The sequence below is a fragment of the Anabas testudineus genome, chromosome 3, assembly GCF_900324465.2.
Source record: "Anabas testudineus chromosome 3, fAnaTes1.2, whole genome shotgun sequence".
NCBI lineage: Eukaryota > Metazoa > Chordata > Actinopteri > Anabantiformes > Anabantidae > Anabas > Anabas testudineus.
Window position 1 is genome coordinate 13,076,232 of NC_046612.1, and position 14,485 is coordinate 13,090,716.

The following is a 14,485-nucleotide window of genomic DNA, read 5'->3' on the forward strand; positions in this document are numbered from 1 at the left end:
GGGGCTAAATGTTCATGTGTCCTTTTTATTAGGAGTTTAAGGTGTTTCTAGAAACTAACAAAGAGCAGGACTCTCTGTACACCAGGAGGGTTAATTATGATGAACAGAGTCGGTACCTGGGAGATGCAGACAAGGTGGAACAGCGGCCCCTTCACACTGATGTGGTTTAAATCACCTGATGCCTCCATCGCCTCTGTTCTCTCTGCGCCTCCCTGCAAACACCTCATCGCTGTGTTTGGTTTCCCTTTGCTCGAATCTGCTCTGAGGACATGTAGCACAGCCTCTGTTCTCAGTTTCGATGCAAGTTTTTATTTTTATTTTTTTATTCCCCATCACATGGATTGCGTATTCCTTTAGTGATTTCCGGATCGGGTGGATTCGAGCTTCAGGTAGGAAGCATCAAAAACATGCAGCGGATGCGTAAAACGAAGGGTGGAAGATGGTGCTGTGGGGAAGTGAGGCGTAGGAAACGAAATCTTACTGGTGTTGTGAGTTTCATTTGTTGGATATATTACCCTGATCCGTTTAAAAAGGGGATGCTGAAGGCGTGTGGAAGCGCGCTTAGCAGCCATGTACCATCTTACTTTATAGTTACCAGGGTGTCTTTTGTGAATTCATCTCTAATTATCACACGCACATTTTGAGAATTAGTCTCATTTATTAAAACCTAACTGGGAAATTGAGTCTTAACCATAAAGTCCTTCTAAATCTAACACCATTACACAGTTTGATTACACCTGTGTTCATATATGAATCAAGCCTGACCCCTACTGAGGTGTGCATGTTAAACTGATGACAGACAGCAGTGACCTGAGCCTGGCTGAAGGACCAGATGGATGAACATGAACATTTGAGAACAACAAACCTATTAATCACTGTTTGATGCAGAATAACAACTGTGTTGTCCTCAGGTCCAGCAGGGCAACAGTCGCATGCCGTCAGCCGCCAAATGTGATCCACAGTTTCCAGGCTGGGGAAAAAGGTGACACATGTGACCCTGAGACCTTCCTGTTGGCCATCATGGGATGTGGGGCCTCTGTTGCCACGGAAACGCAAGAGAAAAGAGTGGAAACGGGTAAAGTTGGTTCACTAGATTTTATTTTGGCTTCTCTAACCCACCCTGAGAAAAGGTGTAAAAACACGATGACTTCAAATTAGAGCTCCTGGACCGTGGGCTGACGAGCTGAGCACGACTAGACAAGCTCTGTTGTAGCATGTTAACATGTTCCCCATTTACCTGAGAAACCTGATTAAGTGCATGTCATCACAGTCACTGTCGCATCATGCAGTATGAAACTGATGCTGAACATTTGTGTTGTAGTAAATGTTCCACAGACTTGTTGCAAACACGTCCCAGATGTTCGACAGATGGTGCTTCTCTGTCTTTGCAGTCTGCGTCGCTGCTAATTCTCAAGGCTCTTTTAATTTGCTTAGTTTTCCAATCCTTCTGTTACTCATGGCCTCCCCGGGGCCTTGTTAGTTTTCCTGCTCTGTTTGTGTTTGTGTGTGTTACCTTGTACATGTTTTGTTTTTATTCAATTACCAGTTGATTTTGTTGAATTGTAGTTTTTCTTCCTCTCACAGCAGAAGTGGTTAAGACTCCAAGCCCAGCTCTGAGTAAGACCCTGCTCACCTTTAAAAATAACACATGTGATGCATGCATCTGTGCGTGTGTATCTGTGTGCAGGTTTACATTTCATGTAATGGAAAATTAAAGTTCCATGCTGAGCTAGAATGCTAAATAGTAGCTAACATCTAGTAATTGTTTCAGCTATGAAGGCAGCTGTTTTGATCCAGCGTTGGTACCGCCGCTACATGGCCCGTCTGGAGATGAGACGCAGATACACCTGGAACATCTTTCAGTCCATTGAGTACGCCGGGGAACAGGACCAGCTACAGGTGCCTGTTGCTGCAGGACACTTAAAATATGACTTTTATGTGTGATAGTTTTATGATGTCATCATAAAAACTGAACACATCTTTGCTTTTTTTTTTTTTTTTTCTCAGCTTTCCAGTTTCTTCAGTTTCATGTTGGACAACTTCACGCAGCTGAGTGGAAATGGACCAGGTACCAAGCCACATAATATAAACTACACAACACACAGATTAGCAAGAATTATGGATCTGGAATATTTAGAAATGTTGGAGGTAAAGTTATTTTAGTAAATATCATTCTACCCTAACAGTGTTGTCATTTGGGTGTCATGTAGCATGTTTTTAATAAAAGCAGAAAGAAACACATTCACTCATAATCACATGAATAATTAGGCTTCTGTGTCATTTTCACCGGTTTATTAGTCATTGGTTTGTGTTTAATGTTTATTTTGAATGTGTTCTAACACAAGAAGACTTTACATTATACTGATAAATACTACCTCCATCAAATTAACACCAGTTTCGTCGGTCACGTTACTGTATTTTGGTCGAGATTAAAAAACCCTTTGCGTAGACCCTGTTGCTTAGCAACTACTGTGAATGTGGAGACCAAGGTGTTGGTGTGTTGCACCAACACAGCTGTGGCTTAAATGTGCACTGACCCGCTCATTAGGGTAAAAAGCATAATACTCTTCTGACAAGCTAATCCTCAGGTCAGCCCTCGTCGCTTAACATTTACATGACGTCCTCTTCATGGGTTTAACACCGAGTCAATGTGATGATCCAAAGAAACCGACTCTGATCTCTGTAGTTATTAAATACAGAATAGAGGGAATTTAAAAGACTGTAGCTAGACGACTGTCCGTGTCTTTTTCTTTGCATAAATTAGAAGCCATTACTTTTCATTTGCATAGTGGAGTGGTCTTTTAATACAACCCATGGAGGTCACACAGAGCTATAATACAGTAGATGTGGCACGTCAAGCTGTTTATAACAAGGACCTACAAATTAAATGAAGTGCCTGAACCCTTAATTTTCCCTTCTAGTAAATTTAACCTCTTGTTTCTTAAATACATAAATGGATTTGCTTATGTCTTTAAGTATCAGAGGCATAGAACAGCATATAACTGATGTGCAGTAAAATAAGAACTACAGCTGTTGCCTTTTTTCACACACTTGCAGTCCTAGTTAACATGGCAGTAAAGAACAGTGGGGAGCCTTTAGGTTTTCGGAGAGAAAACAACGTAAAAATTGTATGTTTGTGCACCCCTAACTTAGATTTCTGTCTAATCCAAGAGTGTGGTTTGAGCTCAGCAAACCTCACACTCCTCGGCTTGTGCAGATCAGCATGCTCCCTGATTTACACACCTTGTCCTCCAGACCTGATTTCCCAGCTGCTGGACCCAGTGGTGGACCCCTGGTTAGACAGAGAGACCTGCTACAACTTGATCCATGTTCCAGAGTCGTACATTGGTCCCCGACTATCGTTTCCTCTCTCCGTCTCCGACACGAACGCCCTTCTCAGTGCATTTAAGGAGCAGCAGGTAACAAATATGTGTGTTTGCTCTTTGTCGCTCCTGCTAATGATTTTCTAGATTTGATTTTGTGGATTCACTTTTCCTCCACACAGACTCTACATGCCAGATATGTTCTGCAGCTGCTGTACGAGACCAAAAAGCTCCTCAAACAGATGCCAAACATTGTCCACTTGTCGACATCTTACGCCAAAGAGATCACTATATGTGGTGAGTGACTATCAACTCTGTTTGTCTTTAGTCTGAATACATGCAAAGGAGAATAAGACATACATACATCACACTGTGCAGTTGGTGACTGGGTAAATGAAAGGCCTGTTTACTGTAAATGTGGCAGATACAGTTGCCCGTATCATAATGACACAGCTCTTGTTTATTTGCACACTGATAAGGCACTTGACTCCTCGTCCGTGGCTGACTCCTCCTGCAGTCGCATCTCATTAAACTCAAGAATACTTGTGACTAAAACAAAAAACACACTGAGTGGTGGCTGAGGTGGAGCCATTCTCCACTGTGTCCTGCTTACAGACCATTAAGGAAATAGACTGAGGGATTAATTGAGACAACACTGCCTTTTCTTTACTACTCTTTTGTGTGTGTGTGTGTGTGTGTGTGTGTGTGTGTGTGTGTGTGTGTGTGTGTGTGTGTGTGTGTGTGTAGGTGATCTTCATGGACGACTTGATGACTTGCTGCTCATATTTTATAAGGTGAAGCAATTTTTTTCCTTTTGCATCACCTGTGTTACAATAAAAACAATATGTCATGCAGATAAATAGCACCAGCTTTTATGTAAGTACACATTTGACTTAATCAGGCGAGTGTTTTGTGAGGTAAAGACACATCAAACAAAGTAAAAACAGGATCTTACGTATTTTTGAAGATGTGTTGGTGACGGTGTGTTGACCTCTCCTGTTGTCAGAATGGCCTTCCCTCTGCGGAGACACAGTATGTGTTTAATGGCGATTTTGTGGACCGTGGGAAAAAGTCGATTGAAGTGGTTATCCTCCTGTTTGCCTACCTTCTTCTTTACCCCGACTACATGCACCTGAACCGAGGAAACCATGAAGACCACATAATGAATCTCAGGTGGGGTAGAAGTAGAAGAGGAATTCAAAAAACATTTGGTCTCGTTGAGAAGTTATAAGTTATATAAGAATAATTCCACCTAACATTGTTGTTTTCAGATACGGGTTCACAAAAGAAGTCATGCTGAAGTACAAGGTATGGCAAGCTCCACATACATTATTCTGCTTTCATCACGTTCACTGTCAGAGGTACATTGTGCCGGTTCTGCAGGGACCCACAGTGAAGTAATGTGATTCTTTATTTACTGTACTGTGTGCAGACTCATGGGTGTGAAATCCTCCAGCTGTTTCAGGACGTGTTCAGCCTTCTGCCTCTTGCTACAGTCATTGATGGAAAGATCCTGATTGTTCACGGTGGGATATCGGACCAGACAGACCTGGACTTCCTCAGCTCCATAGAGAGGCACAAGGTCAGCGGCTTCACTCCCCCCACCATACTGTTTTAGCTGCAGTGGTAGAGGTTGACCACTAGACATCAGAAAACATGTTTAAACATGTTGACAGATTCACATCCACCACACATAAATGTAGTTGTTGGCAAACATTCATATTATCCATATTATATCATATTCAGCAGACATGGAACAACAACATTCACTCAAATGCTTGTTTCTCTCTATTTAGTCATCTCATCCAAACTGTATAGAAACCGATGGGGGTTATCAACTTGCCATATTTTATTAGTTTGTTTATTAAAAGACAGATGCACATGTTACACATATGCACAGCAACAGAAGCTTGTTTAAATTGTATTTGTTTAACAGCCTGTCTCATGCAGTTGCACCAGGCGTACTGTCATTTGGATGTGCTAATGTATTTTAAAATGAAATTAGAAATACACCACAAATGGACAAGTGAAAAACGAGATCAAGGTCATGCTTTCTTTTTTTTTTTTTTCAGCACCCAAAGTCTGCTATTTGTGTTACCCTCTGTCAAATTTAGCTTTGACAATAACTACCTTTTGTTCTGATTTTATCTCTGCTCTGCTCTTCCAGGTGAAATCTGCTCTGAGGTTTCCCTAGACCCAGTTTCGAGGAGCTGGACATCGGTCATTCCTGCAGACAGGTCAAAACAATGAGATCAACAGACAGCTCTCTTCCTAGCAGCAGTCGCAGCCACAGCAAAAACCGAAGAACTCCCAGCCTGAGGTCTTACAGTACGCCACAGATGTTTACAGATGTTATTCATTCACTTGTCTTGACTTCTTGTTTAAATAAAAGAAAATCTCCCTGTTTTTTGCGTAGAAAGAGACGATGTGGGCTAAGCCGAGAGGAAAGCGCTGCCTCCATTTCTTCCTCTTCCTCCTCATCATCCTCGTCCTCCTCTTCACTCTGCTCTCCCCGGACACCATCCCTCATCTCACCTCATCCCTGCTTGTCTTCTCCCAGCATGCCTTACACTATCAATGTCCTCCAGGTGCCTTTCCTGGACTCGCTATCCTCTATTCCACCTCCTTCACCTTCACAACATGAACAGGAATGGAAACAGGTCAGAGGAGTGGGTTGAGTGGATTCAAGTAATTATTGCTGTTCTACTATTGGGAGGTGTTCTTCCTCTTATTCCACACTTTTATGTCTCCTGCAGATAGTGGATATATTGTGGAGTGACCCTAAAACCCAAGATGGCTGCAGTCCCAACACATTCAGAGGAGGAGGCTGCTACTTTGGCCCCGACGTCACCCAGAAACTGCTGCTCCAGCACGGACTGCAGCTGCTTATCAGGTCTCATGAGTGCAAGCAGGAGGGATATGAGCTCTGTCACGATGGAAAGGTAGAAGTGAAGTCATTAATTTGCTCAAATAGTCTAAAAACGTCAGAATCTGGAGAAATAAATGTTTGTTCTATAGGTGATCACTATTTTCTCAGCATCAAACTATTATGAGGAAGGAAGCAATCGTGGTGCATATGTCAAACTGGGCAGAGAACTGGTTCCCCGCTTCTACCAGTACCAAGTCAGCCGCACAACACGCAAACTCACCCTGACACAGAGGTACAGAGGTGTCTCAGTTACTCAGTTAGTTCGATCACATACCAATAAGTCCCAACAATTCTTACAACTGAATAAGTAAATTAATTTATCCGGTGGTTGAAGCTTCTCTGAACCTTTCTCTGACACTACCTCCGCTGTGGAGTCAGTCTTAGCTGATCACTTGTGCTGCGTTTGTTTGCAGAGTACGAGCTGCTGAAGGATCTGCTCTCAGGGCACTAAAGGAGAAGCTGTTTGCCCATCGCGCTGAGCTGATTGCAGGCTTTCAGCAGTATGACCAGAATAACACCGGTGAGCTTTAATAAACATGTATTTAGCCGGGCTAACACGCATGCCCATTATACGTAAACATTTCTGTTTTCAGGTTGTGTATCTGTCAGTGAATGGGCTCTGGTGTTGGAGGCTGTACTGAGACTGGACCTGCCCTGGAGGACACTTCGCCCGCATTTAACCCGTCTGGCACGAGATGGCAGTGTGGAGTACCAGTCTTGCTTCGAGGATATGGGACCAGGGACTCCACTGCCTCAGGTCAGAGGAGAAAATAGGCAAAGAAACCAAATACATTTACGCAAGTACTGTCTTTAACGGCTGTGTTGTGATGCACATTTTACTTGGCTTTGGGTTTTTGGTGTGTACAGTATGTACTGATCATAATAAAGTCTCATAATTCTCCATTCAACAGCTCTCCTCTTTTTCATGTTGTTTAAATTACTTTTCTTTTTCTTTCCTATTTCAGGTCAGTCCAAACTTGGCTGAAACGCTTTTCAGATACAGGACAGACATTGAGATAATATTCAACATTATGGACAAAGATCATTCAGGTAAATGTGTTTGCTGAGTTAAGGTTAGTTAAAGTGTTTCGATAATAATAACATATTACTCAAAATGAACTGTGTGGGTGGCACGTGTTGTGTTCAGGGCTGATCTCTATCGAGGAGTTTCGTCACACCTGGCGTCTTTTCAGTGCCCACCTGGGGGTTGACATCGATGATAGAGCCATTGATGACCTGGCCCGCAGTATCGACTTCAACAAGGACGGCAGTATAGACTTCACTGAGTTCCTAGAGGCCTTCAGAGTAGTACACAAGCTGGAAAACAAGGATCAGCTACCCATCGGAAAGATGGATGGAGAGAAGTAGTGTGGGAAGAGAAGAACCTGAATTCTAAACTGTGGAAATCCTGCAGTAGAGAAATGAGTGGAGAGAGGAATGTTGGAAAGCATTAATATGGCATAATTTGGTTCTTCTTAAGCAATTAAAGGACAAAACCACCTTAAAATACTTGAACACAAGAAGCGGCAGTGGTTTGAAGTAATGGTGCATTTTGTCAAGCTAGGAGTAAGCTCTAGGAATATCAGTTTTTAGACTGTGTGACTCTCCACTGGTGTTTCCAAGGGAAATATCTCAACGATCAGTAAATGGATTGCCATTTTGTACAGACCTTCATGTTCACTTATGCCACCAGTGATTTTAGGTTCTGTAGTAAATGTCTCAACAACTTCTGGTTGGATTGCTATTATATTTGGGAGCTTTCAGAAAATACTGGCAGAAGGATGCTGGGCATAGACTTGCACATGTCCTGTATAACCCTGAGTGACCTTCAGAAAATTTAACTCTAATTATCTAATGCTGGTCTAAAAACTCCACCTATTTTTAGAATCAGATTTCTTTTAGCCAGGTATGTTTGTCCACAGATGTTCTGCCCGTGTCTGCGTGGGTTCTCTCCGGCTTCCTCCCACCTCCAAAGATATGCATGTTAGGTTATTTGGTGACTCTAAATTGCCCACAGGTGAAAGGTGGTCAGTCTCTGTATGTCTATTGCAGTGGACTGACAGCCTGTCCAGGGTGTACCCCGCCTCTCACCGTACCCCACTCCAGCACTCCCGTGGCCTTGAGTGGACAAGCAGTTTAAGAAAATGGATGTCATGTTTGTCCACACAAGAAATTTGACTTTGGTTTCTCGTGGCTCCTACTAATACTAACAAGGAAGATTCATAATGAAGGACACAAGAATCAACAAAGCCGACAAAGATCACACAGGATATGTTTAAGCAGGTAGGTGAGAAAGACATGTATGTGCAGGTGTGGAGGTGTGTACAGGAGATCTGGATTTTACATACATTAGTGCCATTAATGCACCAAACGTCATAAACTTCATGGGTGGGTGGGTGGGGGTGTGCATATACTCAGGCATCCTGCCCACTATAATTACAAAAGATTGTAAGTGTAGAACAGGCCCAGGCAGAGTAAATAATGGGTTTCAATTTTGCCAAAGGCATCAACTTAGGCACACACATTGTAAATATGCACACACGCTCTAGTTGTAAGAGGCTACAGAAGTGAGGGATGTTGGTGTCTCATTGCCCTGCCCATCTATCAAACTGTTTTGTGCATACAATACCCCTCTTCGCCCTTTCTTCCTCCGATTTGCTTGTTCTACAGTAATCCCAGATCATTTCTCCCCTCTTCTCAATATTCAACCACTCATACTTCCCTCTTTCACTCTCCAAGTACTGCTCTTCTCCTCCCATCCCCTTCCCCTCCAAATCCCTCAGCTCAGTGTGTCGTCATTTAATGCGGAACACAGATTCAGAAGGGAGTTGGGGAGATGGGGCTCCTTGCAGCGCTGGTGGCTCTGGCTTGTATCTACGCTCCAGGTATTTCTTTGTGTTAAATCTCTTCTTTGCATGCAAGTAGGAGAAGCAGATTTTCAGACGACAACAAGAAGTTATCATTTTCAGTGTTAACAGTGTGTGGAGCAGAGGCATGCAGTAGTTTCAGAGACTTGGAAAATGGGAGGACGTTTTTCCGTTACGGTGGGCTGCTGGTGACCTTCCGCTGTCTTCCTGGTTACAAGCTCCATGGACACAAAACCAACAGCTGTGTGTCTGGACGATGGTCCCGAGACCCCCCAGTCTGTGTCGGTGAGGAGCTTCATTCATGAGCATGTACTGTAAAACTTGTACTGTCAGTGGATAACTTCATTGTAACTAAATGCAACTCATTTGTCTCAAATTTAAAAGCATTTTAAACCTGTTTTATTACAGTGCACAACAGAGGAAGTGAAGAAAACTAAATTCCTTGATCAAACTCAACATTTAATCACTTTCTTTGAACGTCTCCCCTCCTTCAGGATCTGGCTGCTCCAGCCCAGGTCCCCTCACTGATGGGACAAGCAGCATGAATGAAGATGGCTCCTGGGTAGTGTTCAGCTGTAATAGTGGCTTTCACCTACGTGGACCTTAGATGTTATACTGTAAGGGCCACACCTGGAATAGCACAAAGCCTGTATGCAAAGGTGAGCATGAAAAACTTCATATCATTTTAAAATTAATTAGTGATAATTAGAGCTGCTCATAGGGGGAGTTTGTTACTACTGAACAGAACCAGCCTCGTAACCCGTTTGGTCTATTTTCATCTTTTGTCATAGAGTCTGACATGATGAGATCAGTTACGGAGGTCAGTGTGCAAAAACCAAACACTCACCAGAACCTCCACGATGCCATCGTTCTGAAGGTCGAGCAGCAACTCCACTACAACACCCCAACTAACACTGACTTAAATTTTAAAATCAAGAATGGCCTCCAAACATCCCATGAAGCTCGACTGCAGGAGACAAATGAAGAAGCAGAGGCTGAAACTGTGAGGCATAGCTCAGGGGCAAAAGCTTCACGAGAGGGAAGAGAAAAGGTGGACACAGTTACAGAGATGTTATTCTCTAAAGCACATGTATCTACTACTGTCTCATCCACCTTATCATTAATGTCAGGAACAGAGCAATCCACAGCTGCACTACAATCTTTTTCAGCAGCTCACATACTAACTATCGCTCCTGTCTCAAAGACGATAATCAGGCAAATTCTCCCAACGGTGATGGCTGCACCAGTTTCACCAGCACACTACACAAAGTCTGATCTGCCTCTGCGCCGCAGTGATGAACACCAACAGGCTGAAGCTGGTTTCCAGTATCCTCTTTTGTCTCAGCCTCGGACACAGGAGCCCACAGAGGCTTCAACGTCAACTTTATCTACTTCATCATCTGTTTCATCTCCTGCCTCCTCTGCACTGTCCTTTTCGTCCCCCGTTGCCACCTTTCCTGCTTCAGCTTCCTCTAGTTCCAGGTTGAGTATGAAAACACCGCTGCGTCATGTCACCCTTCCTGAAAACACCTCCAGCACGACTGGATACCACAACCTCACGACGAACACCACCTCCAAACTTCCTCTGCAGTCTCCGAGCCTTCACAGACAGCCTGTGTGCCTGTACCCTCCTGTGCCTGCTCATGGGACCTTCTACTTTCGTAATATAGAGAATCCAGAACCCAGAGAGTACAGACACTACATACAGTACGCCTGCTACCCTGGTTATACGCTGGCTCATGGAGACGTACACAGCTACTGCCAGCAGGGCGGCACCTGGAGCGGCATCACACCTGTTTGTCTGGGTGAGTTGTATACCGAATTGATATATACAAAACAAATGAAGCCAATAAATTTGAATATAAACAGTGAGGGCATACAAAAGGCATTTACAAAATTAATTATTTTGAGTACATATTCACTGGCATAGTGTATTAAAGCATGCTCGTTTACAGTTAGAGTAATCTTTTGCTCTGCAGCTGTTTAACTTTGAGGCAGTGATATTGTAAAGTGAGCTGTTACATTTTCTTAATGAAATAATTACCAACATGCTTAAACATTTGTTTATCGCATAAATACAAAGAAAGGCTTAAACTGCATAATGTTTGGCATGTATACTCAAAATGTACTTACAAATTGATTATTATAATACTTGCTGATCAATTAATTTATTACTATTAATCTTTTCCACTCTGGCTATATGACATCTGGAGTCTGAAAATCACATCCATTCTTCTTCTGTGCAGACCATCTCATTTTGAAATAATTCTCTATATAATAATTCTCTACATCTCCTTCTGTATATCTAAGATAAATCTAACTGTTTTCCTTTTGTTACGAGCCTTGAACTTGTAATAATGCCTCATCTGGTTCAGCTTTCACCTTTGCTGTTTGTTTCCAGAGTTGACACCATGCTCGCTTAACAACGGGGGCTGTTCCCAGCTGTGCCACTACACCCAGAGCTCCAACCAGACCGAGACCAGGACTCAGTGCTACTGCAGACCTGGATTCATCTTGCTGGATGATGGACGAACGTGCCGAGGTACATGGTGCATAGTGTTTAGTTTCCTTTCCCAAAGCTTTCGCTGTGATCACAGCTTTGACTTTAACATTCTTCCTGGATCCTCTGTGGCTGCCCCTGAGCTAATGACAACACTGCAGGCTACTGAGACATGTCACGGCACAACAGGGAGTCTTCTTCACATGCTTTACATGTTTGATGGTTCCCAGACAAGCACAAGTGGTCTGTAAAACGTATGGCATCATGTTCACCTTGTAGCACTTAGGAGGCTGATAGTTAATATATTGTCTCAAGTTGTCTCAAACATATGTGCTCACAGACAGACTATCATTTTACAGAGTGGATGGTGTTGCTGTTATTGTGACAGATAGCGCTGTCCAGACAACATGGTTTATCTGATGATGGTTAAGTTTTAGCCTGAAAATTCCACTGCAGTGAATCAACACCACAGTCCTCGTCCTCGTGCCAAAAGCTGTCATTCAGAATAGGTAAATGGTGTCTAACTGGGGAAGTTGTGCTTTCCTAGATGTCAGAAGGACAGAGCTGATACACAATCTTACTGTATCCTTTCTGAATACCCTGTCTCCTGTCTCAGAGAGACAGAAAGTAAGACCATCCATGTTTTGGTTTGCTCATTACAGATAAAACAGCAACCAAACATTGAGGCACATCACTGAGGTTTCAGATTGCTGCTTGATTCAGAGCAGCAGGGGAGATTACAACCATTCATCTGCTGCTCTTCTCTTTCATCTCAGTCCAGCTTTGGAGTGGGTATTTTTGTCAGGTCAAATGTACACAGTTGTGGGACATTAAATCTATATCCATCTAGACAAGTGGAACATATGCATTCACGTTCTGTAATTTATGTATTACTAGTGCTTACACTCACTTTAAATTGTTCTTGTGTCTGTTCAAATGTGCATAGATGTAGACGAGTGTGTAGAGGGGCAGCACCAGTGTCAACACAGATGCATCAACACCTTTGGTTCCTTTAAGTGCGGCTCGTGGTTATCAACCGGCTCGTGATCAGGCATCCTGCACAGGTGTGTGTGTGTGTGTGTGTGTGTGTGTGTTTGTGTGTGTGTGTGTGTGTGTGAGTGTGTGTGTGTGTTTGTGTGTTTGTGCGACTGTGTGTATTTTTATAATAGCATCTGGTTATGTCATTTATGTGTAAGGACGGTGTTTCTCTACATCACTGTCCATCTTTCCAGATGTGGATGAGTGCCTGCTGCCTGTAGCTGTAACAGGCTGTGTGTTTGGATGCGTTAACACTCCTGGAAGCTTTCACTGCCAGTGTCCTGCTGGTTACAGCCTTCAGAGCGCGGACGGTCACTGTCAAGGTTTGGGGACACTCACTACATAAACCTTTTAGCTACACGATTATACACTAAACACTGAAAAATGTGATTTGTCCAGGTGTCTTTTGCATGTTAAGCATGATTTTCTAATAGAAAATATGTAGACTTTAACATAGAACATACATAACATACATCTTTTCCTACACCTCCTTTTTTTATGCAGAAATCGATGAGTGTGCTGTTAATCAAGGGCTCGGGCCTTGTATGGAGCACTGCCATAACTCACCAGGATCCTACAGATGCTCCTGCATGTATGGCCACATCTTAGCGGGAGACGGACACGGCTGCATTGCAGAGTGTCCACCTGAGAATTCAACTGCACAAGTTTATAAGGAGGAGTGTGTAGGTAGATAAATAGAGATAAGATATTTCTCCAAAAAAGAATTGTAAAGATTATTTTAGCATATATTGGATAGTTTCATAGTGAGAGGCAGTCAGAAAGCAATGAGAGAGACACTAGAGCCAGACAGTTTTGTAGTATGCATACAAATATATACACTGTTCTCCATCCAAAGAAATTACTAATACACCTCTCCAATTGACTGTCACGTCTTGAGTATTCTGGTTGTGTCCACACTTAGATATAAACGAGTGCCGGGAGAAAATCTGTGAGTGGCGGTGTGTCAACCTGCCAGGCTCTCATCGTTGTATCTGCCCCAGAGGATACATCCTCCAAAAAGATGGACGACGCTGTAAGGGTTAGTTTTCACCATATACAGTTCAGTAGTATATGATTATAGCAACTTCTTGATCTAAAATATCATTCATTTATATTATTATTATTATTATTGTGTTATATGAGGACAAGTGAAGTGTGTATTTATTAGCTGGCATGTTTTTGATGACATTAGATAGAACAGGTTCAGAAAAATTATCTTTCTCTCCTCCAGACATTAATGAGTGCAGTCAGAAGAATGGAGGGTGCTCCCACCTGTGTGTTAATCAGAAAGGTGGGTATAAATGTGCCTGCCCGGCCTCTCACCGCCTCTCCTCCTACAGCTGGAAGAAATGTCAACCAAGGACAACAGCAAAGTCTGCTGGCTGAGCTGAAGAGACGCACTGTCCGGCCTGAGGCAGAAGTAGACATCCTGCGACGCTCTGTGCTCTTTTTACAGCCTTAACAAAAAAGAATTACTTTATATTTTTATATATATATATATATATATATATATATATATATATATATATATATTGTCAATGAAATGCTTTGTTATACATTAATGGATTATTTTAATAATTTATGAAATATATATCAACAATTGTAGCTCAGAAGCAATTGTTCAATTAAACAATAAATACTTGATGAGAATAGCAAAGCTTCTCGCCTTTCCATGAAGATAATTAATCCTCATGCAGAATCATCATCAGCTAAGAGAGTTTACATTACATATTAGTTTGTTACTGTTGTTGTTGTGACAGAAAGCACGCAGCCTTATCTCCATATTCCACTTCTTCACTCTAGCAGTATACATCTATAGCTGTATGAC

General features: G+C 42.6%; 3 protein-coding genes across 4 annotated transcripts; all 3 read left to right on the plus strand.

The window, feature by feature from the left end:
• The first annotated feature begins 201 nt into the window (after nt 1–201).
• On the plus strand, nt 202–8,623 carry ppef1 (protein phosphatase, EF-hand calcium binding domain 1). Its single transcript, XM_026378650.1, is given in 19 exon segments — nt 202–389; nt 912–1,075; nt 1,772–1,899; nt 2,008–2,068; nt 3,256–3,419; nt 3,506–3,620; nt 4,071–4,117; nt 4,330–4,496; nt 4,595–4,631; nt 4,756–4,905; nt 5,491–5,520; nt 5,522–5,643; nt 5,740–5,983; nt 6,080–6,265; nt 6,342–6,484; nt 6,666–6,772; nt 6,846–7,009; nt 7,218–7,302; nt 7,400–8,623. Coding segments are annotated over 18 exon segments (2,226 nt in total). The 5' UTR covers nt 202–389; nt 912–1,020; the 3' UTR covers nt 7,621–8,623.
• A 63-nt stretch (nt 8,624–8,686) lies between these two features.
• Nucleotides 8,687–14,116, plus strand: LOC113174590 (fibulin-5-like). Of its 2 annotated transcripts, none has more exons than XM_026378654.1 (4): nt 8,687–9,137; nt 9,222–9,404; nt 13,580–13,690; nt 13,889–14,116. In XM_026378654.1, the coding sequence occupies exons 1-4, from the start codon at nt 9,089–9,091 to the stop codon at nt 14,041–14,043; spliced, it is 498 nt and encodes a 165-aa protein (XP_026234439.1). In that variant the 5' UTR covers nt 8,687–9,088; the 3' UTR covers nt 14,044–14,116. The 2 variants fall into 2 exon arrangements, with proteins under 2 accessions (XP_026234439.1, XP_026234438.1); XM_026378653.1 differs by having other exon boundaries at nt 8,696–9,137; nt 13,580–13,696.
• LOC113174588 (EGF-containing fibulin-like extracellular matrix protein 1) lies at nt 9,391–13,445 on the plus strand. Its single transcript, XM_026378652.1, has 7 exons — nt 9,391–9,428; nt 9,614–9,778; nt 9,911–10,924; nt 11,521–11,661; nt 12,566–12,683; nt 12,852–12,980; nt 13,162–13,445. The coding sequence occupies exons 2-5, from the start codon at nt 9,727–9,729 to the stop codon at nt 12,664–12,666; spliced, it is 1,308 nt and encodes a 435-aa protein (XP_026234437.1). The 5' UTR covers nt 9,391–9,428; nt 9,614–9,726; the 3' UTR covers nt 12,667–12,683; nt 12,852–12,980; nt 13,162–13,445.
• Nucleotides 14,117–14,485: the final 369 nt, after the last annotated feature.

Bases quoted from the DNA above. Each gene is read 5' to 3' on its own strand.
- LOC113174590 (XM_026378653.1), top strand. From the start codon at position 9,089: ATGGGGCTCCTTGCAGCGCTGGTGGCTCTGGCTTGTATCTACGCTCCA. The intron at 9,405-13,579 runs GTGAGGAGCTTC...GTCCACACTTAG, and splicing joins AGACCCCCCAGTCTGTGTCG to ATATAAACGAGTGCCGGGAG. The intron at 13,697-13,888 runs GTTAGTTTTCAC...TCTCTCCTCCAG, and splicing joins AGATGGACGACGCTGTAAGG to ACATTAATGAGTGCAGTCAG.
- LOC113174588 (XM_026378652.1), top strand. From the start codon at position 9,727: ATGTTATACTGTAAGGGCCACACCTGGAATAGCACAAAGCCTGTATGC. The intron at 9,779-9,910 runs GTGAGCATGAAA...CTTTTGTCATAG, and splicing joins CACAAAGCCTGTATGCAAAG to AGTCTGACATGATGAGATCA. The intron at 11,662-12,565 runs GTACATGGTGCA...AAATGTGCATAG, and splicing joins TGATGGACGAACGTGCCGAG to ATGTAGACGAGTGTGTAGAG.